Source organism: Lethenteron reissneri, chromosome 29 (assembly GCF_015708825.2).
Source record: "Lethenteron reissneri isolate LAM-NWPU_2019-01 chromosome 29, ASM1570882v1, whole genome shotgun sequence".
Classification (NCBI taxonomy): Eukaryota; Metazoa; Chordata; class Hyperoartia; order Petromyzontiformes; family Petromyzontidae; genus Lethenteron; species Lethenteron reissneri.
In genome coordinates this window covers 3,190,467-3,210,190 of record NC_083807.1, presented here as the reverse complement: position 1 = coordinate 3,210,190, position 19,724 = coordinate 3,190,467, and the positions used below count along the sequence as shown (strand labels likewise).

The 19,724-nt window shown below is 45.7% G+C and overlaps 1 protein-coding gene across 2 annotated transcripts in view; it reads left to right on the top strand.

Annotated features, from left to right (window-relative positions):
- The window catches only part of TAF2 (TATA-box binding protein associated factor 2), a 63,848-nt gene that overhangs the window by 20,515 nt on the left and 23,609 nt on the right, over positions 1-19,724 (top strand). For both annotated transcript variants that reach the window (XM_061562398.1, XM_061562399.1), the window contains exons 14-22: positions 5-114; positions 2,080-2,145; positions 4,765-5,017; positions 6,407-6,547; positions 6,665-6,775; positions 8,580-8,773; positions 10,927-11,066; positions 13,653-13,722; positions 15,103-15,212. In XM_061562398.1, the coding sequence (XP_061418382.1) occupies positions 5-114; positions 2,080-2,145; positions 4,765-5,017; positions 6,407-6,547; positions 6,665-6,775; positions 8,580-8,773; positions 10,927-11,066; positions 13,653-13,722; positions 15,103-15,212 (1,195 nt within the window). The remainder of the gene's footprint in view (positions 1-4; positions 115-2,079; positions 2,146-4,764; positions 5,018-6,406; positions 6,548-6,664; positions 6,776-8,579; positions 8,774-10,926; positions 11,067-13,652; positions 13,723-15,102; positions 15,213-19,724) is intronic.

Sequence of the window (19,724 nt, the reverse complement as noted above, 5' to 3'; positions counted from 1 at the left end):
GCAGGGTCCTCTGACAGTCACCGTGCAAGAGTTGGACGGCTCGTTCAACCACAACCTCCAGATCGAGGAGAACAGCACGCGCCACGAGATTCCGTGCCACTCAAAGAGCCGCCGGTAGGTGGCTCCTCCTTAGCGCACCGCTGCTTTCGCTTTGCCGTTCCCCAGACGAATTGCGTTGAAATTGAAGTAACGCTCGTGCTTTTATCGGCTGTCGTGTCCGCCTTTTCAATAGTTTTTCATTAATTTCACTGCAAATACAAGTGGCGAACTGGTGAAGGTGTGATTATGAGTGGACATCAGGTAGAGGCAATTCACTTTCCCAGGAATGAGCTGTTTTATTCACTCAGTTGAAGAAATGTCTAATTTTTTACTTGGGTTGTCTTTTTTTATGCTCTCGTTTCGATTAGCATAAATTCACACGCAATGCAATGCGTCTTAGAGCATGACAATCGATTTTGTCAATGAAACGATCCATCATTTTATGCCGAGCGACACACCTTTGTCCGAGTAAGGATACACACTGTTGGGGCAGGCACTGTTTAGTGAGCATCTGTCAAGGCCAGTGCTGTACACAAGGGGATCGGTGATACCAGCACAATACCCAGCTGCCTGATATTGACCACACTTCTGCCAGGTACTCATTTTAAGCCGAACTAATTTAATGGAGACGGACCAAATTGGAATCCAAGTTGCCACTGTTGTTTATGGATTTTAATTGGCGGAGAGCAGTGGTGCAGTGGGTAGCACACTGTGCTATGAGCCCGGAGACACTGCTTTTTATTCCAGCCATGGCTGATATCAGTGGCGAATGGGATTTGAACCGGTTTTTGGGGGGGACTTTCACTAAACCGCACTGATCTGTGTGGTTAAGTATGGTCAAAACCACCCCCCATGACTCATGACGCATGGGGAGTCCTTACCCCATCAGTTGTTTGGCAAACAGCTGTAAATTATTATAGGGACAAATCCACATCCTCGATACGCATTTACAGTATTGTCTTCTTAAACTTGTGTGAAATTTGCCAAATTCTCAAACTACCTGGAAAATTACTCAATTCAGATTATACATAATAATAATTGTCACCTAATGGCAGATTAATTCCCCAGGTCACTCTAGCAAATGAGACTGTGCTGGTCTTATGAAGCCTCACCTGCTTAAACAAAATCAACTAGACTTGAATCACCCACTCACTCACGCAAACGAGACTATCCTGGTCCCTCGAGTTTCCGCCTGGTTAAACATCTGAATATCTTCTCAACACTAATCCACTGGCACCAGTAACCATCAGCTACAAGAAACCATCTGTCTCATAACCACTTGAACCTTCCTTCCATTACACACACACACACACGTTCAAAACAGTTAATCTTGCTTTCACACTTATCCTGGTGGAAGCAACACTCAGTCTGTAAAATATCACGGCCGTCGGAAAGAACTGCGGGGGAAATCTGCCAGCTGCATCCGGACCGCCACACGCACACTTTTTAACGTCAGTTGGAATATGCATTGCATCATCAGTATGCTTGCCATCTGTTGCCTTGCAGCAGTTTGGCCCAAGGGACCTTGCAGTAGCTCACTTTATCAAGGTGGTGGAATATTCTCTTCAACTGAGCTCTGCTACCCATGACAAAAAAAACCCCACCACATACACCAGTACAATGTCTCATGTAGGCGGATAAGTGAAAATATTTGATATGTAAATGTCTTGAGAAAATTATTACGGTTATGCCACCGTGCACAAATAAGTTCCTGGACAAAAAATAAAGTGCACAGAGCCTTAAACGCGGGCCAATGCTTGACTGTGCTTAAGAACACATCACTGTAAAGTGAAGAGATCAGATTTGTGTTGTGAACATCTCCATAAGATAACAGTTACACTCGTACACAAACACTGCACTAGGTGTGGGCGGTTGTGAATTTGTCAAGGCCAGGGCGGATGTCTTACGGTCGGATATGCGACAGCGTATTGTAGTTCCGTTTGCTTGAATTGTAAGTGCAAGTGAATGTCGCGTGTCTGTGGAACTTGGACTTGGGGGGGGAGGGGAGCCTAATTTGTGGTTGTTTCCTCACTCATACAGGAACAAAAAGAAGAAGATCCCTCTGCTAAACGGGGAGGAGATCGACATGGATCTGTCATTGATGGAGTGAGTGACGTTGGCTCATCTTACCGGCACCGTGACATGTGGCAAACAAAATGACCACATCGTAGGATTGCACTGGTTGTCAAAGAAGGAGTTATGTAAGCCAATGCATTCGACTTCTGGCCTTATCTTAAACCGCACAGCAGTTGGAAGGAAGCCAGGTTTTTATGGGTGGTCCAAGGTTACATTTTGTTGAATGTTTATTTTACACAGCAGGCTGAGCGAAATGATTAAATCCACAGCACAAATGTTTTTGCTCTCGGGCCTCTGAATGATGCACTTTCTTACCGCACAAGTGTGCTTACCTCGGTGGCTTTTTGTCTACAGCATCACCGGTTAAATTGAAAACTGTTACTCTTTAATGCTTAAAAATGCATTAATTGTCAATGTATTCACACGTGTGCCTAACTTGGCGTTTAACTGTAAATGTTTGCTCTACGGTTGTTTTATTTATCGGGCGCAATAATAATGAATGCAGCGGAAATTAATTTGTTTTATGTGTCAAGCTCAGGTACCCCGATATGTACCGTCTTCACACCACCTTGCTTGCATAATTCTGTGACTGCTATCTATTCTGCAGAGCACAACGGAAATGACCACGTTTAAATCCTGCCTCAGAAATTATATTTAGTAATTTCCGAAAAGCATTTGAGCACGGGCTGCTGTAAAATAAAATAAAATAAGGTCATTACAGGATTAAGGAGCGCATGTCAACCCAGAGAGGGATAACATCAGCACTTTAGACAGTGGGGGGGGGGGGTTTGGGTGGTGTGGGGGGCTGTGTTTGTGCAGCCCAGGTGCAGGAGAAAGTGGGTCACTGGCGTATTCAGCTGACACAGCAGAGCTGTGAATTTGAAGGCAACTGTTGAATTTTATAGGGTTCGTTGCCTTGAGCTGTATCTTGAGCTTTCAAAACAACAACAACAACCAGAAGAACAAGACCTGCGACAAGCACAGTGCTGCGCTGTGCAAGGCCGTTAGGGATGTGGAAGTTTGTAAATTATTTTACGGGGAAACCAATCTTTTTTTTAATAGTCAGGGAAATGTCATCTTACTAGGTTTTTAAATTAAGCGAGTAATTTAAAAACGTTACTGCTTGAGCTCACCGTTGGCTCGGATGAGCGTGTTCCAGACCTTCTTTAATCGGTGTCCACTATTATTGATGCGTTTCATTTTTTAAAAGATCTGAGAGATGACGAGCAGTGAGGTCGTTTTTTTCCCCCCTCATTTTCCTTTTTAGTGCGTAACGATTAGTGTCGCAGCAGTTCCTGTGCTTTGTTCTGGTTATTCTCTAATGATTTATTCATGGAGTTGCGCACAAGCCGTTCTCCACGGTGGCCTCCGGGGTACCCCGGTGATTGGTGCATTTTTGTAGGCGCTGGAATTATCAGTGTCACGGAGAGCCCCGAGTCTCCACACTCCAGGCTGAGCCAGAAGAAGCGTAGGACTAGAGGGAGGACACGGGGAGGGCGAGGACGCAAGAGGGAGTGAGACGGGAGGTTGAGGAAGCTTTAGGGAGTTATAGGTCTCCAGGGAGGATGGAGTCACAGAGCGAGAAGTAACAGGGCAGTCGAGCGGCAGAAAGAGGGAATGGTACTTAGAGGCAAGATTGTGAAGGTAAGCCGATGACGTCAGTGGGGAAAATGCGCTGTTAATTTTCTCTGGATTTCTGCACACCTTACGCTGCTTTCAATGCAGCAGCGTGCCCTGCCGCATGACCTCTGCTCTTCACTCGCTCAATTATAGTCCGCCTGTTATGACCCCGACACAGAAGCATCCCTGCCTTAAACCCTGACGGGGTGTAACCATGATGTGGATTCTGTGAGCGATGAGTTGTAAAAAAAAAACATCTCTTCCTGCACAGCAATTGCATAGATGCTTCTGTGCCATTGCATTCTTTTTAAACGATTGCGATTGTGCATCGCGCATTGCTGTTAGTAAAAAAATTCCAAGCCAAAAGCCTCATTAGTGCGAGGGTTGGGCGACTTATTGTATCTCGGATACTATAAATATCGTTGATGAAGTTTCATTGTTTTATTTTAATTATTTTTAATAGTCTATGTTTTTGTCTCTTAACTGTGATTCTTAAATAGGTTGTTGTTAGTTTTAATGTTAGGTTAGAAACACTTGGTCTTTGCTTTCGAAACCAGTTTAGAGAAGCGCGAGAAAAGTCATTCTTCTGAATCAGACTCGCAGACAGTAGCAGAGCATTGAGCTGGCACCTGTCCTGGTTCAAATCCCAGGCCTGTGGTTAAACCGGGTCCTCCAAATCAGTGAGTTGATGGTCTCAGCCTGCTCACCAATGACTATCCAAAAAAATCCCATCTAATCAAATGTGGTTGCTGCTCTTAACTTACAATACAACTCTTGATTATGATGTGTAGCCTAGATTGATAAGTGCTGCCCTCTGCTCTGTGGACCCGAAGGGAATTCAGAGGTAGCTCTGTGACATCCAAATCCGTGAGCTGTTCTCCAATGGTTACACTGCTCTGCGAAAGATCTGAATGGATACTTAATCTCATGCTATGATGCCAATGACATTAGATGGTATCTAAGGATGTGCTTTAAGCAAACAACCTCCCGTCGCCTCACACCCCACTCCCGGTCCCGTCTGTCGGCCAGTGCGGACTCACCGCTTCTGTGGATCCGCATCGACCCGGAGATGAGCATCCTGCGACGCGTGGAGCTGGAGCAGCCGGACTTCATGTGGCAGTACGAGCTTCGCTACGAGCGCGACGTGGTGGCGCAGGGCGAGGCCATCTCCGCCCTGGAGCGCTTCCCCACGCCCCAGTCGCGCTTGGCTCTCACCGACATCCTGGAGCACGAGCAGTGCTTCTACCGCGTGCGCATGCAGTCCACCATCTGCCTAGCCCAGGTGCATCTCGGTCGCTCGCCCACCTGCTTTCTCGCCCAATTGCCCGCTCGCCCACCTACTCGCTTGCTCACCTGCCCGCTCATCCACCTGCCCGCTCGCCCCTTTTGCTTTCTGCTACTTTGTGTGTTTGTTGTGGCAGCTGTGCCATTTGGCTCGTAGACTTCGGAGGCTTTCCAATTAAAGTTGGATCTGTTATGCACATCCGTAAAGGGGAAGATGCTGCAACTTTTGAAAAATGATCCGATGTGAATAAACGTGCGTGTAAAGTTGTGTTGCTATTGGGGGCCGACCCTATTGCTCTCTGAATTGATCTCAGGATTGCCCTAACTTGAAAACAAATGAGAAAACCAGGATAATTTTTAGTTTTTGCAAATATGCCAACGGATTGGCTATGACAGCTCCCCATCGGCTTCCATACTTCTAATTAACTACTTATGTTTATGAGCACATGTCAGGCATACGCATAATGCGTGCGTATGCACGATTTTTCAAATTTCTTTGCCGTTATAATACGTTCTTGCGCGTCCACAATAAATGCGGAGGCTGCTATCAAGCTGTCCAGGAGTAATGCAATTACCGCTGCACAGTTTCTGTTGGGGAGAGGGTGACTTTTGCTCTGCCCGTGTGTACCACGAGTTTGTTGAAAGGTAAGCAGTGGTTGTCTTGTGGATCCTGCCATTGTAATGTCGAATTTTCACCACTTGGCTCCCGTGACTGTAAATTGGAGATTAGTACCTTCCAATGCCCGTTTTGAGTGGAAAACCACACGATAAGTGCATGTGAACTGTTGTGTAAATCAGTATTTAACCAGTATTTAGGTATTTCATGGTAATAATAATTTGCAACCCTTAACACCACTACCAAATCAAGACCTTCTCATGCTGTGTCGTCAGCTCATGGTCATCTTTCACCATAATTGTCAGTGTGGATTGGTGAAAGTGGGCTGCGTAGACCAGGACCTGTTGAGATTATCACTCGCCGCTGATGCTGGTGTTGCCGGGAATCAAACTCGGGTGGCCTTGTTCCCGCCACAACTTTTGTCCATTCAGCCAGGCACATTCGATGGTGTTCCTAGCACCCATGAATGTGCATGTGCTTGCCTTGACATGGACTCACATTAATCTTCATAACAGCTTGTTCAGACTTATAATTGAGACCATTGTCCTTTTATTTTACATGCAGACTCAATTTCCATAGATTAGGTAGAAAGAGAAACACTATATCCGATTTTAATAGGAAAAGCTATAGTCACAATGTGATGATAAAACTGCTCGGTAAGAAAGAAAAAAAGTAATTTGAATTGTGAAAACTCTTGGGAGATTTTCACTGTCTTTCGTGAAACTGCGCGGTCATATTACAGGACAGTTAATCCGTGCCTCGCATTCTCAGATTGCCAACGCGATGGTGAACACGTGGAACGGACCCCCAGCGATGAAGTCGATCTTCACACGGATGTTCTGCTGCAAGACCTGCCCCAACATCATCAAAACGAACAACTTCTGCAACTTCCAGAGCTACTTCCTCCTCAAGGTGGCCTTCGGCATCTGCGGTCACGTTAAGTCGCCAGGCTTTTTTTGCGACGTCTTTGCGCGGCCTTCCGTGGCTCGGATCGGATTTAACGACGACGATGATGTTCTTCCCCTGCAGACCATCCCCGTCACAATGGCCATGCAGAGAGACATTCACGGCATGTGTCCCAAGGAGGTGCTCACATTCCTGCTGGATCTCATCAAATATAACGACAACCGTAAAAACAAGGTGACCGTTATTCTCGGTTTTACTCTTGTAATGCGATGTGCGCGTGTTTATGTACGTATGTGTGTGTTCGACTTCTTCTGCACCATACGTAGCTAACCAGTCCGAGGTGCAGGGGAAAGACAACAAACTCAACACAAAATTAGTTCGAAATAAATGATTGTTCTATTATCCACGTGTAGTACCGTGCTCGGCTTTGCAAGGTCAGAAGAGGGACGTGGCGATATAAAATTTACGTGGGCGTCATCGAATTAGGTGAGATTGTTATGGGTGGGCACATCTGCGGAGTGCAGGGGAGCAGGTTTACCGAGAGAGACAATGGAGAGGCACCTTAACCTCTCTGACCAAGACGAAGGACCGACATCCAGATGGTGGTCATTGCACAAAGAGCAGAACAGGCTGCAATATGTAGCAAAACGATAGAAGTGAGTTGTGGTGGGATCAACGGAATTGGTTTTGTAATGATCTTTTGGCTGAACGAATTATTTGGTGATGCTGCATTGGCAGTGGTGCACGACTGTAAATAACAAGAAAAACTCAACACATTAATTAATCACACTGCCTTCAATTATTTTTTTTAATCCTTATATCTGCATCACTGATTACCCCCACCTTTTATACTTTGTCCTTGTTAAGGCAGTGTTATTGGCAAATTTGTCAACTGAAAAGAGGGCAAATCTTTTTTCAACTAAACTATTTTTTATTTTACCGGGTGAGGGCCACTGAGCTATATCGCTCTTGTTTTAGAAGCGACCTGGCTGTCGTGATTCGATAGCTCAACGATGCGGATTATCGTCGTGTGGAAATTTCTAGCAGCCAAATACTCTCTTAAACTCACGTTCATAAATATGGAGGGGAAAACCGGAGGACGCGTGTTGAGTAACGCTTATATCTACATCAGTAATGCAATTTCTACATTCCTATGGCAAGGACAATTTTGTTTGTTGCACACCCGCCGTTGATTTGCCACCGCGTCGTTCACAAAGTTCGTAAGAATGCCTTCAAAAAAATAGTAACAGAAAATATAATCGAAGAATTCTGCTGTTGATTGTAAAAAAACACTGTTTTCTACAGTCTTCATCCAGTAGTGGTTTTATTAAATGTACATGGACAACTATACATATACAGCCCTTACAGAAGTACATTTCCAATTTCATTTTGGATTTATAGAGCGTCTCAATGTAACTCCATCTGAAGACGCTGCGTGGCATGCTGCGATGTGTTTATCACGTGGGGAAAAGGAGGCATGTATTTATTTTTCATACATAGAACATATGTATATATATATAGCTGTTCTCAAGCTGGAGATTGAGTTAGTGGAGAGTTGTTCTTTTGTCTTTCATGTATAATGTAATTTCACATTCAGGTCGAGCATACAAAGCGTTCTTACTGCAGATGGGTAATTAGATTGGAACCAAAACCACAATGACTTCCATGAATAATGAGGCTTCTGTAAAATGCATTGCGACATTCATTTACTGCCTTCACAAGATGATGATTGCAATTATAATCTGCCTGTGTTTTCCCCGCTGGAATTTTTTATTTAAGATAATTACCTTCCTACGTTTTCATGAACCCATTTAAAATTCTGCGTGCGGAACTGAGATCTTTAGAGTTTTTCACACTCTTTAGCAGAACTTTCCTGGGTGGGTGTAAATATGTTTTTGTAAAAAAAAAAACACATTGAATTATATTACGCTAATCACTCTTTAATGCACGTACAATCGACTGAAGCTCAGAAACCGCCTTCTTCTCGCCGATAATTTGTCAACGTTTCTCGACGGCTGCCACGTGCGATGCTCCCCAGTTCTCGGATAACTACTACCGGGCGTCGCTGATCGAAGCCCTCGCCAACTCCGTGACGCCGGCGGTGGCGGTGAGCAACGAGAACCGCACGGTGGAAAACCTCAACGCGGACGTGCGCCTCGTGCTCGAGGAGATCACGCGATTCCTCAACATGGAGAAGCTGCTGCCCTGCTATCGGCACACCGTCACCATCAGGTACGTCCCTCTGTCTGTGCGAGCGCGTGCAAGACCTTCACGTGCGGCGGACGCCAGCGTGCTTGTTTACGGAGCGCATGGATTCTGAGATCGCTTCACGCCCGCCGCCAGCGTCGGTTGTGTATTTCTGGACCGGTCCTGGATCTCCCTGACGTCAAATCGGCCTTAAATGAGTACCTGGTACAAATGTGCAAGTACTGGAGAGACAAAGGTGGCTGGCCACACGGCTAGCTTGTGCGCCGTGCCGGCTTCACAGCTGTTCGCTAACGGTGCTTGCCTCAACAACCTGTGTAGGCTAAACTAGAAGGTCTTTGGCTTTTCTGTGGACTGGCAGATGTGCCTGCCTGTCCCCCATGCATGTGATGAGAGGTGTTTTTTTTATGCGGTTGGTCTGGTCGGTGGCACGCGTCAGAGCACATTGAGCTGGTAGCAACTGTGATCCTGCGTTTGAGTCTGAGCTTCAGCCGCCAGTAAATAAACAAGGGTCTCCACTGTAGCGAGTTTATGGTCTCAGCCTGTTCACCAATGACTGCACACAATGAATTGCATAATCCATGCGTACGCATGAATGATATGTGATGTTTTTCCAGTCTGGAATTATGCAGATATTTTTTCATTTAGCTGTATTACAGATTTTGAAAATTACAACTGTGGGTTAGCCTCCCCAAGCAATGAACTGGTAGTGAGATACTACACAACCTAGTGCCTGGATAAAAAAGGTCACTTGAATGGAGTTCAGCAGCAGTTCTGTAACATATACCTCCACGTTGTCTAACAGATGGGCTCGCACTGCTCTGCGAGAGTTCCGTATGGACACTTTTTCTTGTGACAAGATGCCGCTCGCACGATTTATTTAAATAAAACTCACGTCAAGTTTCCTCCGTTCATTGATCAATTCGAATATTGTAGTCCCAGTACACCAACATTTATATACGTTTATAGATTTTGACAGACGACATATTTTATCGATTCACGTTTGTCTGGATTTTACATCTACACCAGGTCACAAAAAGATATGATTCACTCATCGAATCATGATCCCAGATCATGGCAATCCATCGGAACATTGCGAATTGAATTGTTATGTTCCTGTCATGTACATCTATTATTAAATTTCATTTTTGAAATATGTTCGCAGTTGTAGGTTGAAGGTGATATTGGGCTGACGTGGCATCGTGTCAGGTTAGGATCACTGCAAACACAAGGCATGTCGTGTAGATCGTCGAGTTTATTTCAGTGGAATGGAAAGTTTTGGTGGTCTCTTTAAATAGGCACCGGTGAAAGTGAACGCTAGTCACTACAATAGATATCCGAGAGAGTGAATCACCGGGAAACGTCTTTGGTCGAGATGCTAAAAATTAAGCTGTTGTGCCGATTTTTTTTTATTATAGAAGCGAGCAATAATAAGTAATATTAAAAAAAAACTTTTTTAAACACACGCTTTGATGAAATGTACCGTACTAGTAATGAAAGGACTCAACGACTCCAGGAAGTGTCCCCGAAGCTTGCCATAACGTAAGGGGCCGTGGTGATTTACAGCCAACGTTAGTTAAGCGTGGACAATTAGACGCAAGCCGAAACATAACATGTAAAAAATTATGTTTAAAAATATATATTTTTAATTTTTAATGATAGAATATAGTATTGTCATCAGTATGACATAAGTATACCAAGTTTGCAGTCGATACCACATTGGGAAGTGGGTAAAAATTCAGTTACAAGATTTGAGAATACAACAACAGACAGAGTGAGTTAATAAAAAGCGTATAAAAAGCGATGAGGGCCACAGAAATTCCGCGGACAAAAGCCCGAGGCGCGGCGCTCTCGGGGTAGGGCAAAGGGAGAAAGGTGGGCTCGCTACCCTACCAATGAAGGGAGTCCAGGCGGGAGCGTGGAATTTTTTAAGGGGAAGGGAAAGCGAGGGTAAAAAAATCGAAAGAGAAGGAGAGGGGGGTGGGAGCTGGGGTGGGGGGGGGCACCTTCGTGCCGATTTCAACCTTGCAAGCGCTGGCCGCCGTTCTCTATTAAATCGACTTCCGTGCCCTTGATGCCCGCTCGTTAACCATGACCTCTGCCCTCTGCTTCCCCGTTCCCACCACCGCCGCCGCCATGCCGATTGCCCCACGCTGGCCCTGGCTCGCACGCCGCTGTAGCTGCCTGAAGGCGATTCGTGTTCTCCAAAAAAACGGACACATCCCCAGCGACCCGGCCATCTTCAAGGCGTACGCGCAGACTGGCCACTTTGTCGACATCCGGCTCGCCGCACTCGAGGCCCTGGTGGATTTCACGCGAGGTCGGACCCCCCTAACCCCGCAGCGTTGACTCTTTCCCGCATTCTGTGTTGGCTGTGATGATGGCGTCGCGCTGTTATTTTGTTGTTCACGCACATTCAAGCAATAACATGCGTGAATTCCACTTTTGAATATTTATCTTATTGTTAGTCTTGAATATTGCACTTTTTTGAGTTGAAGGTGCACCACAGTTGTTGCATCTTTGCATGCTTTTCAGGTTTTGTTTCATTTTATTCATCGTTGATGTTTGTGATCCATATTTAATAGGAGGTAATATTTACAACTGGACATCTGTGAAAACGAGTTTCATAGCTCATCGGATTCCTCCAGTCTAAATAAAGCTTCCGATTCTGAAATTATTTCTAAATGTAACATCGACACTGGGCTTGCATGACGAAAGTAACAAAATGCGGATTAGAAGGAGTCTGACATATAGACAGCACTTTTGCCAAAGTTAATCACAGTTACATTATCAGATTTTTTTTCTGTAAATAGTACTGGAGATCTTTAGCATGAACATAAATGGAGACAAGATTAACCATCTCTGATTTTCTACGAACATAGGCATTGGAACAACCAATTGGAATGAACTGCAGGAAATGATTGAAGGACTTTATAAAAGACTAGCTGTACTACCCGGCTTCGCCCGGGACTTGGATCCATCACGGCCGGCCGCCTTTGTCTCCCCAGTGGCGATGTTCATACGCCACACCAGTTACTCGTTTTGAGGCTGACTCGACCTAGGGGAGGCCCAGGACCGGTTCAAATAATCGTCACCGGTGGTGGCCGTGAGCGGGAATGGAACTCGGGTCGCCGGGTTCGTAGCGCGGCGCGCTAACCACGACACTACAATGCGTTACGCTTCCGTTGTAGGGTTTGTGTAAGGCGCGCCGATCCGTTCTAGGATTTGTGTGAGGCGTACCGATCCGTTGTAGGATTTGTGTGAGGCGCGCCGATCCGTTGTAGGGTTTTAGTGAGGCGCGCCGATCCGTTGTAGGGTTTTAGTGAGGCGCGCCGATCCCCCGCGCTACAATAATACTGTGTAATCGCTATAATTTTATTATCTACCGATCCTATAATAGTAATTGCACACATTGGGGTGGCGGGGGAGTGAAGAGGACGTGAAACTTTGATGAATTTACCTCAGAGTCGCGTGGTGGGTGTCGAGGCCTAGCACCGTGCAGAGCCTCCGGCCTCGCCTAAATTGCCCACCCGGATGAGGCTGGGTACGGGTGCCGTTTCCCCCCCCCCCCCCGCGCTACAATAATACTGTCTAATCGCTATAATTTAATAATCTACCGAGCCTATAATAGCAATTGCACACATTGTGGTGGGGGGGAGTGAAGAGGACGTGAAACTTTGATGAATTTACCTCAGAGTCGCGTGTTAATGCGTGCGCCTATTTTTAACGGGAATTAAAAATGGCGTCCACCCCGCGGCGAAAGCGTCGCTACCCGTTGCCAGGGGCAACCGCCGGACCAATCGTGTCTCGCAAATCCCTGAAATTTCGTCCAATGAAACTGCGTATGGTCCGATACACAGACACACACAGACAGACAGATAGACAGACAGATTTGCGATTTTATATATATAGATGGTTGCAAGGTTGAGCCCAGGTTAACGTCACGTACAACAAGCTCGCTAGACAATCGAAGACATCTGTTGGAAGAGACACAACCGGAAAATATTGGTGTGAGTGTGTACCTTGGGCAGTTATTAAAGGCAGACTGCGGGATCAGAAGGATAAAATAAAGTGGTGGATGAGAGCACCTTGGAGTGGTTTTGAAAGAAACACATTTCAGTCATGAAAAGCAATATACCAGTGTGCCTAGAGATACACGTTTTTTTTAGGTATGTACTGTATATTTAACTTCTTTCGCACCGTACGTAGCCAACCGTGGTAATGGGAGGTGCGGGGGGAGGTCAAGCAAACTAAACACAACAACGGGCAGTTTGAAAGCAATGGGTTTTCCGATTAAAAATGTAATTTGTAATTTTCTCAACTTAAATAGAACAGTGATTGGAAATGTGAATGGGGTCACGTTTTCGAGAGTACAAACCACCGTGTGTGTTCTTCAGCATTGATTAAACACACGGATAGCATATCTGTCATCGTGCGATCCATAGTCTTCCAATGAATGTAAGAATGAATACAAACCTGCCCAAAAACCTGGAGCAATAGTCCAGTGAACATGTGCACCTAGCACGCACACGTGCATCCAATCAAGATACCGTTTCTTATAATAAATGCTTGCCACACAATTTATTTTGTATAGCTCTTATTCTAAAACCCAACGAATAATCTGGAAAGTAAATTATGTGGACACAAGCGACTGGAGCATCCTGCTGTATAATTTTTACACACGGCAGAGTAAACATCGTGGGTTATTAATTGCACCCTTACGGGACAGTTTGCAAATATGAGGGTGGGCTGAAATTTTTCATGATTAGGAGCAAATTTTTAATCCTCAAAACTCCAACAAAAACCATTATATGCAATAAAATCTTATGAGTTGAAATGTACTGAGAAATTGTACATATTTTGTTATAATGCGCAATTTATATTTTCCTCTATTTTTGTACCGCAGTGGACATGAGCGCAGACGTGCTGCAGTGGTTGCTTGACCTAGTTCACACGGACCCCATACCTTACATCAGGTAATCAACAAGCCCATTCATCACCTCTGCTTTGCAATGTACCGTTGACTGGCATCATGGATTTCGCCGTTATCAATAGCGCTGCATTACGTATTATTCCTTTAAAGGTTAACGCAATGTAATGCAAACATGCTGATTGTTCGCAACGAGCTGCTTTGCCCGCCGATTATTCACCCGTCGCTCCGGACTAATTCGCCCGTCGGTTAATCCGCCGACAAAGGTCACACATGATCGTGTCAAGCCCCCCCATCCATTGAGCGCGTCGCCCACGCCTGCGGCCCGCCAGGCCCCATCGGTCTCCTTCAGTTTGAGAAATAGTTTTGGGAAACGGGCCCTGCCACGCATACATATTCATCGAAGCCCTAATCGCGGCGTGAATGAAACCCACCGCGCCGCCTGCACACACGCGGCTGGCCGCCGTCGTGCGCCTCTGCCGTTTAAGTCGTGCGCGCATGTGTGCACGTGCATGCACCTGTTCCGGCGTGCTTGTGTTTACAGACGAGCCTATCTACACGGCTAAATATATACCACCGGAGCGCGCGCCACATACTTATATGCACTCCAGACTATTAAAATAATTAAGATTTCTTTTTGCATGCGCTCCCCCCCCCCGGCTTATCTGACTGGCGGTGTGAATGTACAATTGCGGATATAGTCGTCGCAGGCTGAGAGAAGCTAAGGCCGATGCAGCAGCAGCAGAAGCGTGAACTTTCGTTTTTGACATTTGAAACCGATTTCTTTTTTGTTTAAGATTAAAAGATCATCGAGATTATGTTTGTCAGAAGTATCTAAGAAATTGAAATACAAAACTTTTGAATTGATCTGTTTGCCATTTCCATCCATTCACCATGGTAGTTGATCTGCAGAATGTCTCTTCAGTAGCAAAAAAATACATTTGAAAGGTCACCCTTTTTGTCGCATTTTTAGCTGCCTGTTGATAACAAATAATTGTGAAGTTTGCAGTTATGATTGTCATCGTAGATGCTTTGGGAACGTTCTGAGCATCTATTGCAAGCCTGCTTGTATGCAAGCGTTATTGTTTTCATCAGCTCTTAATATAGTTTCACCTAAGCACTGTAATTGAACCTATATTTAACTGTCCGGCCTGTTCCTTTTCTAATATAATACGCAGTAAAAATAAATTAATGTTCCTTCACGTCCAAACTCATTAGCATACTTTCGCTTACCACGTGTGTGTGTGTGCGCGTGCTTTAATGCAATGTTACATTATTTAACAGGTGAGAAGGGGGTTCTTTGGCATCAAATCCTGTTTTGGCCGAGGGGTTTTCATCGTTTGCGAGTAATTGATCATAGTTGGCCGTTGTCTTGACATCGTTTCATGGCATCCGCTCGCGCATTTCTCCCACGCTCATCCCGCAGGCACAAGATTCTCAGCATGATGATCCGCGTGCCGCCATTTGCTCGCGGTTCGGACTCGCCGCTGTGCAGCGAGGCGTTGGTGGATAATCTCTGGAAGCTCATGAACTCAGGTACGCAAGCTCGCGCATGCATATGAAGGCGGGGAATCTGCTCCCCTCAATTTAACGTACTGTCGGGGAAAGTGCTTTTGGCCAGCGCCCTAAGAAGGCCGACACAGCACACGAGGGGGTTGAGTGGCCAATATCACGTCCGGGGCCATCTTTGTCTCCGTAGTGATGATGTTTACACACCAGGTGCTGATTTGAGGCTGAGTCGACCTAGGGGAGGCCCAGGACCGGGATCAAATAATCGCCATTGGTGTTGGCACACACACAAGCGAACACACGATTTCCGTCTTAATTTGAAGCGGTGTTATTTACACCATGTGTGACTCATGTACACACCATTCAAAGACAAAGATCGCCCCTATAGCCTGAACAGACTGTTGGGGCAAGTGCTGTTAGCGAGTACCTATTAAAGGCCGGCACGGCGCACGAGGTGGTGGGTGGCCAGCACCGAACCCGACCGCCTTTGTCTCCCCAGTGGCGGTGTTACACACCGCACAGGGTACTCATTTGAGGCTGAGTCGGCCTAGGAGAGTCCCTGGACCGGTTCAAAAAAATCGCCACTGTTATTGGTGGTGAGCGAGCATCGGACTTGGGTCGTTGGGTTCATAGCACATTGCGCTAATCACTACTCTCCTTCAATGCTTCTGTACTCCCTGCATTAGACCCACGCATGCTGACACACACATGCAAATATACACACAAATGCAATTAAAATAAAATACACAAATATTAATATTACACGACGCAGCATTGCTCATTACTGGTTAGGTATTTCCGCTTGCAGGCCTGTGCTGAGCCTTGTGCCGCACAGGGACAGCTGCCACTAGGGGTGACCTTTTTTGAGATGGCGTGATGTAAGGCGCTTTGAGTTGCCGAGGCATTTATTCACCGTAAATTAAAATATTATTATTGTAATGTGCTCTTAACAACCACGAGCAGAGCCCTAGAAACGACAGTCGCAAGCGAGCACAGAGGCAGCAATGGGGCGCGAGCCCGGGTGTGTGTGTGTGTGTGGACTCGTCCTCAATTCAGTCCCTGGCGTGGTGTGGAAACATCGTCACTCGGCCTCTCGTAGGTACTCGCAAACACCCCTTTCCCCAACAGTCTGTTAAGACTATACGGGGGCACTTTGTGTGTGTATTCATCCGGCGTACTCAACTTTGAGACCCGAAACCTGCTCCCGAGCAAGTAATTTCAACGTAATGAACCGCGAGCCTGGGGAGGTGACCCTGACCTGTCAAGGGTGGCTGATTGATACGAAGGTACAGTGTGCATGCCTCCCAAGGCCAAGGTGAACTCTTAACAGCCTGTGCCCCAACTCTCCCTGGCGGTGGCTCGCAAGCGCAGTCACAGTCTCCGACCGCCCTGTTGTTTGCCTGTTGTCGTATGTTAAAGATTTAGAGATACCTTTAGTCTCTCGAAGGTCTGTGTGTGTTGTGCCGCTGTCACGTGCAGTGTCACTTTAGTAACTTGCACTGGAGCCGTGGCGTAATGTGAAATGAATTCAATACAATTTAGAATACATTAGGGATGTGTGGGTGTCTTAATGCGACTGCATCGCAAGGCACTGTACAGAGACAGTGGGCATATTTTATAGAGAGAGAGAGTAGGTCGTAGGAAGAGGAGGAAAGGAAAGGTCTCAAGACTGGACTTGAACAGGAGTAGGAAGTCAACGGAATGGATTGTTGGGAGAAGGGCGTTCTAGACCTTGAGAGCAGCAGAGGAGAATGAGCGCCTCTGCCAACTGAGTGAAGGTAGACTGGTCTTTGGAGAGTGCGTGGAGGGGAGTAGAGAGAGATGAGAGAGGTGAGAGATAGGGAGTGCGTTGATGGGCGTCGATTGAGATGAGAGGGGAGAGGTAGGCAAGAGCGAGTCTATGGGGGATCTTGAAGATGGTGAGTGTGATCTCTCTCTTTCAGTATTTTTGGAACGTCCTTAGGTCTTGTGAGCTAGTCAGCTGTTGTTTGTCAGATGCAGGGGTTGACAGGTTGCTTTGTTCTAGATTTGAAGTATTCGTGACTGAGTAATTTTGCTGGAGCAGTCTACACCTGATGACGGTTGCTTGTGTTGCTTCTGAAACGTCGTGATTTAATTTATTTGTTTTCATTTTAATTTATTTTATATTTTTTACCTACGTGACTTTGCCGACAAAACCAAAGAGTGTAAGGTTGCTTTGTGTGCACGTGAATTTTGAGTCGCCTTCTCAGGCATTAAGCATTTCTGATGAGAGGACAGCGATAACTCTAAAGCTCATCCAGGAGAGAAAAAACAAATGCCTTGTAAGTGACATTATTATCCCGAGGTGTTAACAATTCATGACTTGAAGCCACTTTACTCGAGCTGTTTTAAATTATGAAAGCCATTTTTTAAAATTAATTGCTTATTTTGACAACTCTTTTCTGCTCTGATTGCTGCAGTCTTTTGAGATAACGAGCCAGGAAAGTTTATTTTAAACTAATGACGCTACGGAAAATGTTTTATTAGTCTCTTCAGTGCGTACTACCACAGAGGATGGAGAGAGAAAAAGTGTGAAATAAAACACATGTTATACCACGAGAGTCTTAAGGGTGGGGCTCTTATTTTTATTGAGCATCACCGCTGTTGTTAAACAATTCTCCGTTGAATAATTTTAAGTGCGAAGGCAGATTGTAACCAGCGGTGACGACGGTGTGGTTTCCTAATGTAGGCATTGCTGGCAATGGAGAATGAGTGATTTGACATGACGGTGGCACACTTATGAATATCATCAAAGCGCTGAGTTATTTATAGATCCCCCACCACACTTTAAATTCAGAGGCCATGCGCCGTGACATTTCAGCTAGTTTAGCCATTTGATGAAGCCTGCGTCGCACAGATGGAGGGTACAACGCCGACTTTGCTTGATGTGAACCCCCGCGCAACTCAATTCTTCGGCCGCTTTAAAACCAAAGCTTTGACTTAACATCTGCATTATTAGATTGTTGCAGAGTTTTCAGCATGACACGTTTGGAAATGACTTTTTTCCTTTTGCAACGGGAGCGGATGGTGAATAATGCCCTGACCTCTCCCCGTTTATTCCTGTGGCTGCCCATGAAGCGTGATAAGTAAATCGTAATTGAATGGTGCGCTAATTTCACGGTGCCACAGCATTGCCCTTCCTCCAGTTATGCCGACCACATTGGCATTAATCATTCCCAAGCTGTGGCTCGAACAAGATTAATTTAATTGTCTGTAAAATGTCGGATTATCGGGAAACCAAAAGTGATAAATTGCCCGTCTGTGCGGTCATACGCTGACCGAACGCATCGTATGAAACAAAGCATGCGGCGATAACAATCATTCACGTCTTTTATTGGCGCCTGGATCTGCCTACAATGGTGTGCTCGTGCCTAGCGAGGACTCGCAGTGTGGGAAATCACTATTCCGTCAAATTCTCATGCATGAGCCTGCGCGTGCGCGTTGTGATATTACGTTCGTTTCCACGAGTATATTCGTTCACAAATATCGTGAGACGGCTTAGCTGCCCATGTTTAAACTGACTTTTCAAGTGTCGTGTGTTTATTGTCTCAGCCCAGTCACCTATTGAGTGCAAAAAAAATAAGCTCATTACATTTGGAATGTTTAATTTAGCGACGTTTTTTTCTATAAGAATTAAGAGACATCAGTTTTTTTTTCACGATAGTGTGAAAATGTTTCTCCGTGGCAGGGCATTTGGGAGAGTGTGCCCACATGTGCGGGTATAAAAAAAGTCACTCAGCAGTAGTTCTGTGAAATCTGCTTCTACGGGCCGTCCTCTAACGCACGGCGTTGCATTGCTCTGCGAGAGTTCTGAATGCAACCTTCGACTCATTACACGCAGCCAATGGCACTGTCGAAATCTAATTTGGGGGAAAATCCCAATAAGAAAGTGTGAGAAACAATGCTGAACATTTAATTATAGCAGTGTTAGGGTGTTGTCTGGCTTCACTGAATTTAGTCAGTTTATTGGGTTCAGAGTTATCGTGGCTTATGGCCAACACAGTTACGTACAAACGTATTTATTTTGGGTGATTTACTCACAATATTCAACGGCGATGCAACATCCATTTCACAATGCGTGGAAGACTGACGTCATAACCTCGTGCGCCATTCCATATTGGCTGCATTAGAAAACATTTGCGCAAGCCTGTGCATAATGTAACATCACAATAGGTGCAGTGAGACTCACGGTTGTGAGTATAAGCTTGGCAAATCTGCCTTTCGGCAAATCCCTGTGACAGGGACAATGCTTTAGACGTGGATGATGTGCTTACAACCCACTGCGCCGTCTCGATGTTTCCCTGGGCCTTTTTTGCTTTTATGGAGTTGTTTTTCTGGATGAATGCTACCTCGAGGTTTTTTTTTGGTCTCGCGGCTTCTAAACAGTGAGGTCTATGGTATCGGGTGTTTGACAGTCTCACTTCGGCTGGGTATTTGTCACACGGGCCCTGTCTGGTGGTCTGCACGCACTACACATTTTTCTCGTGCCTCCCGAAGTGCGTTCAACGTTACCATCAT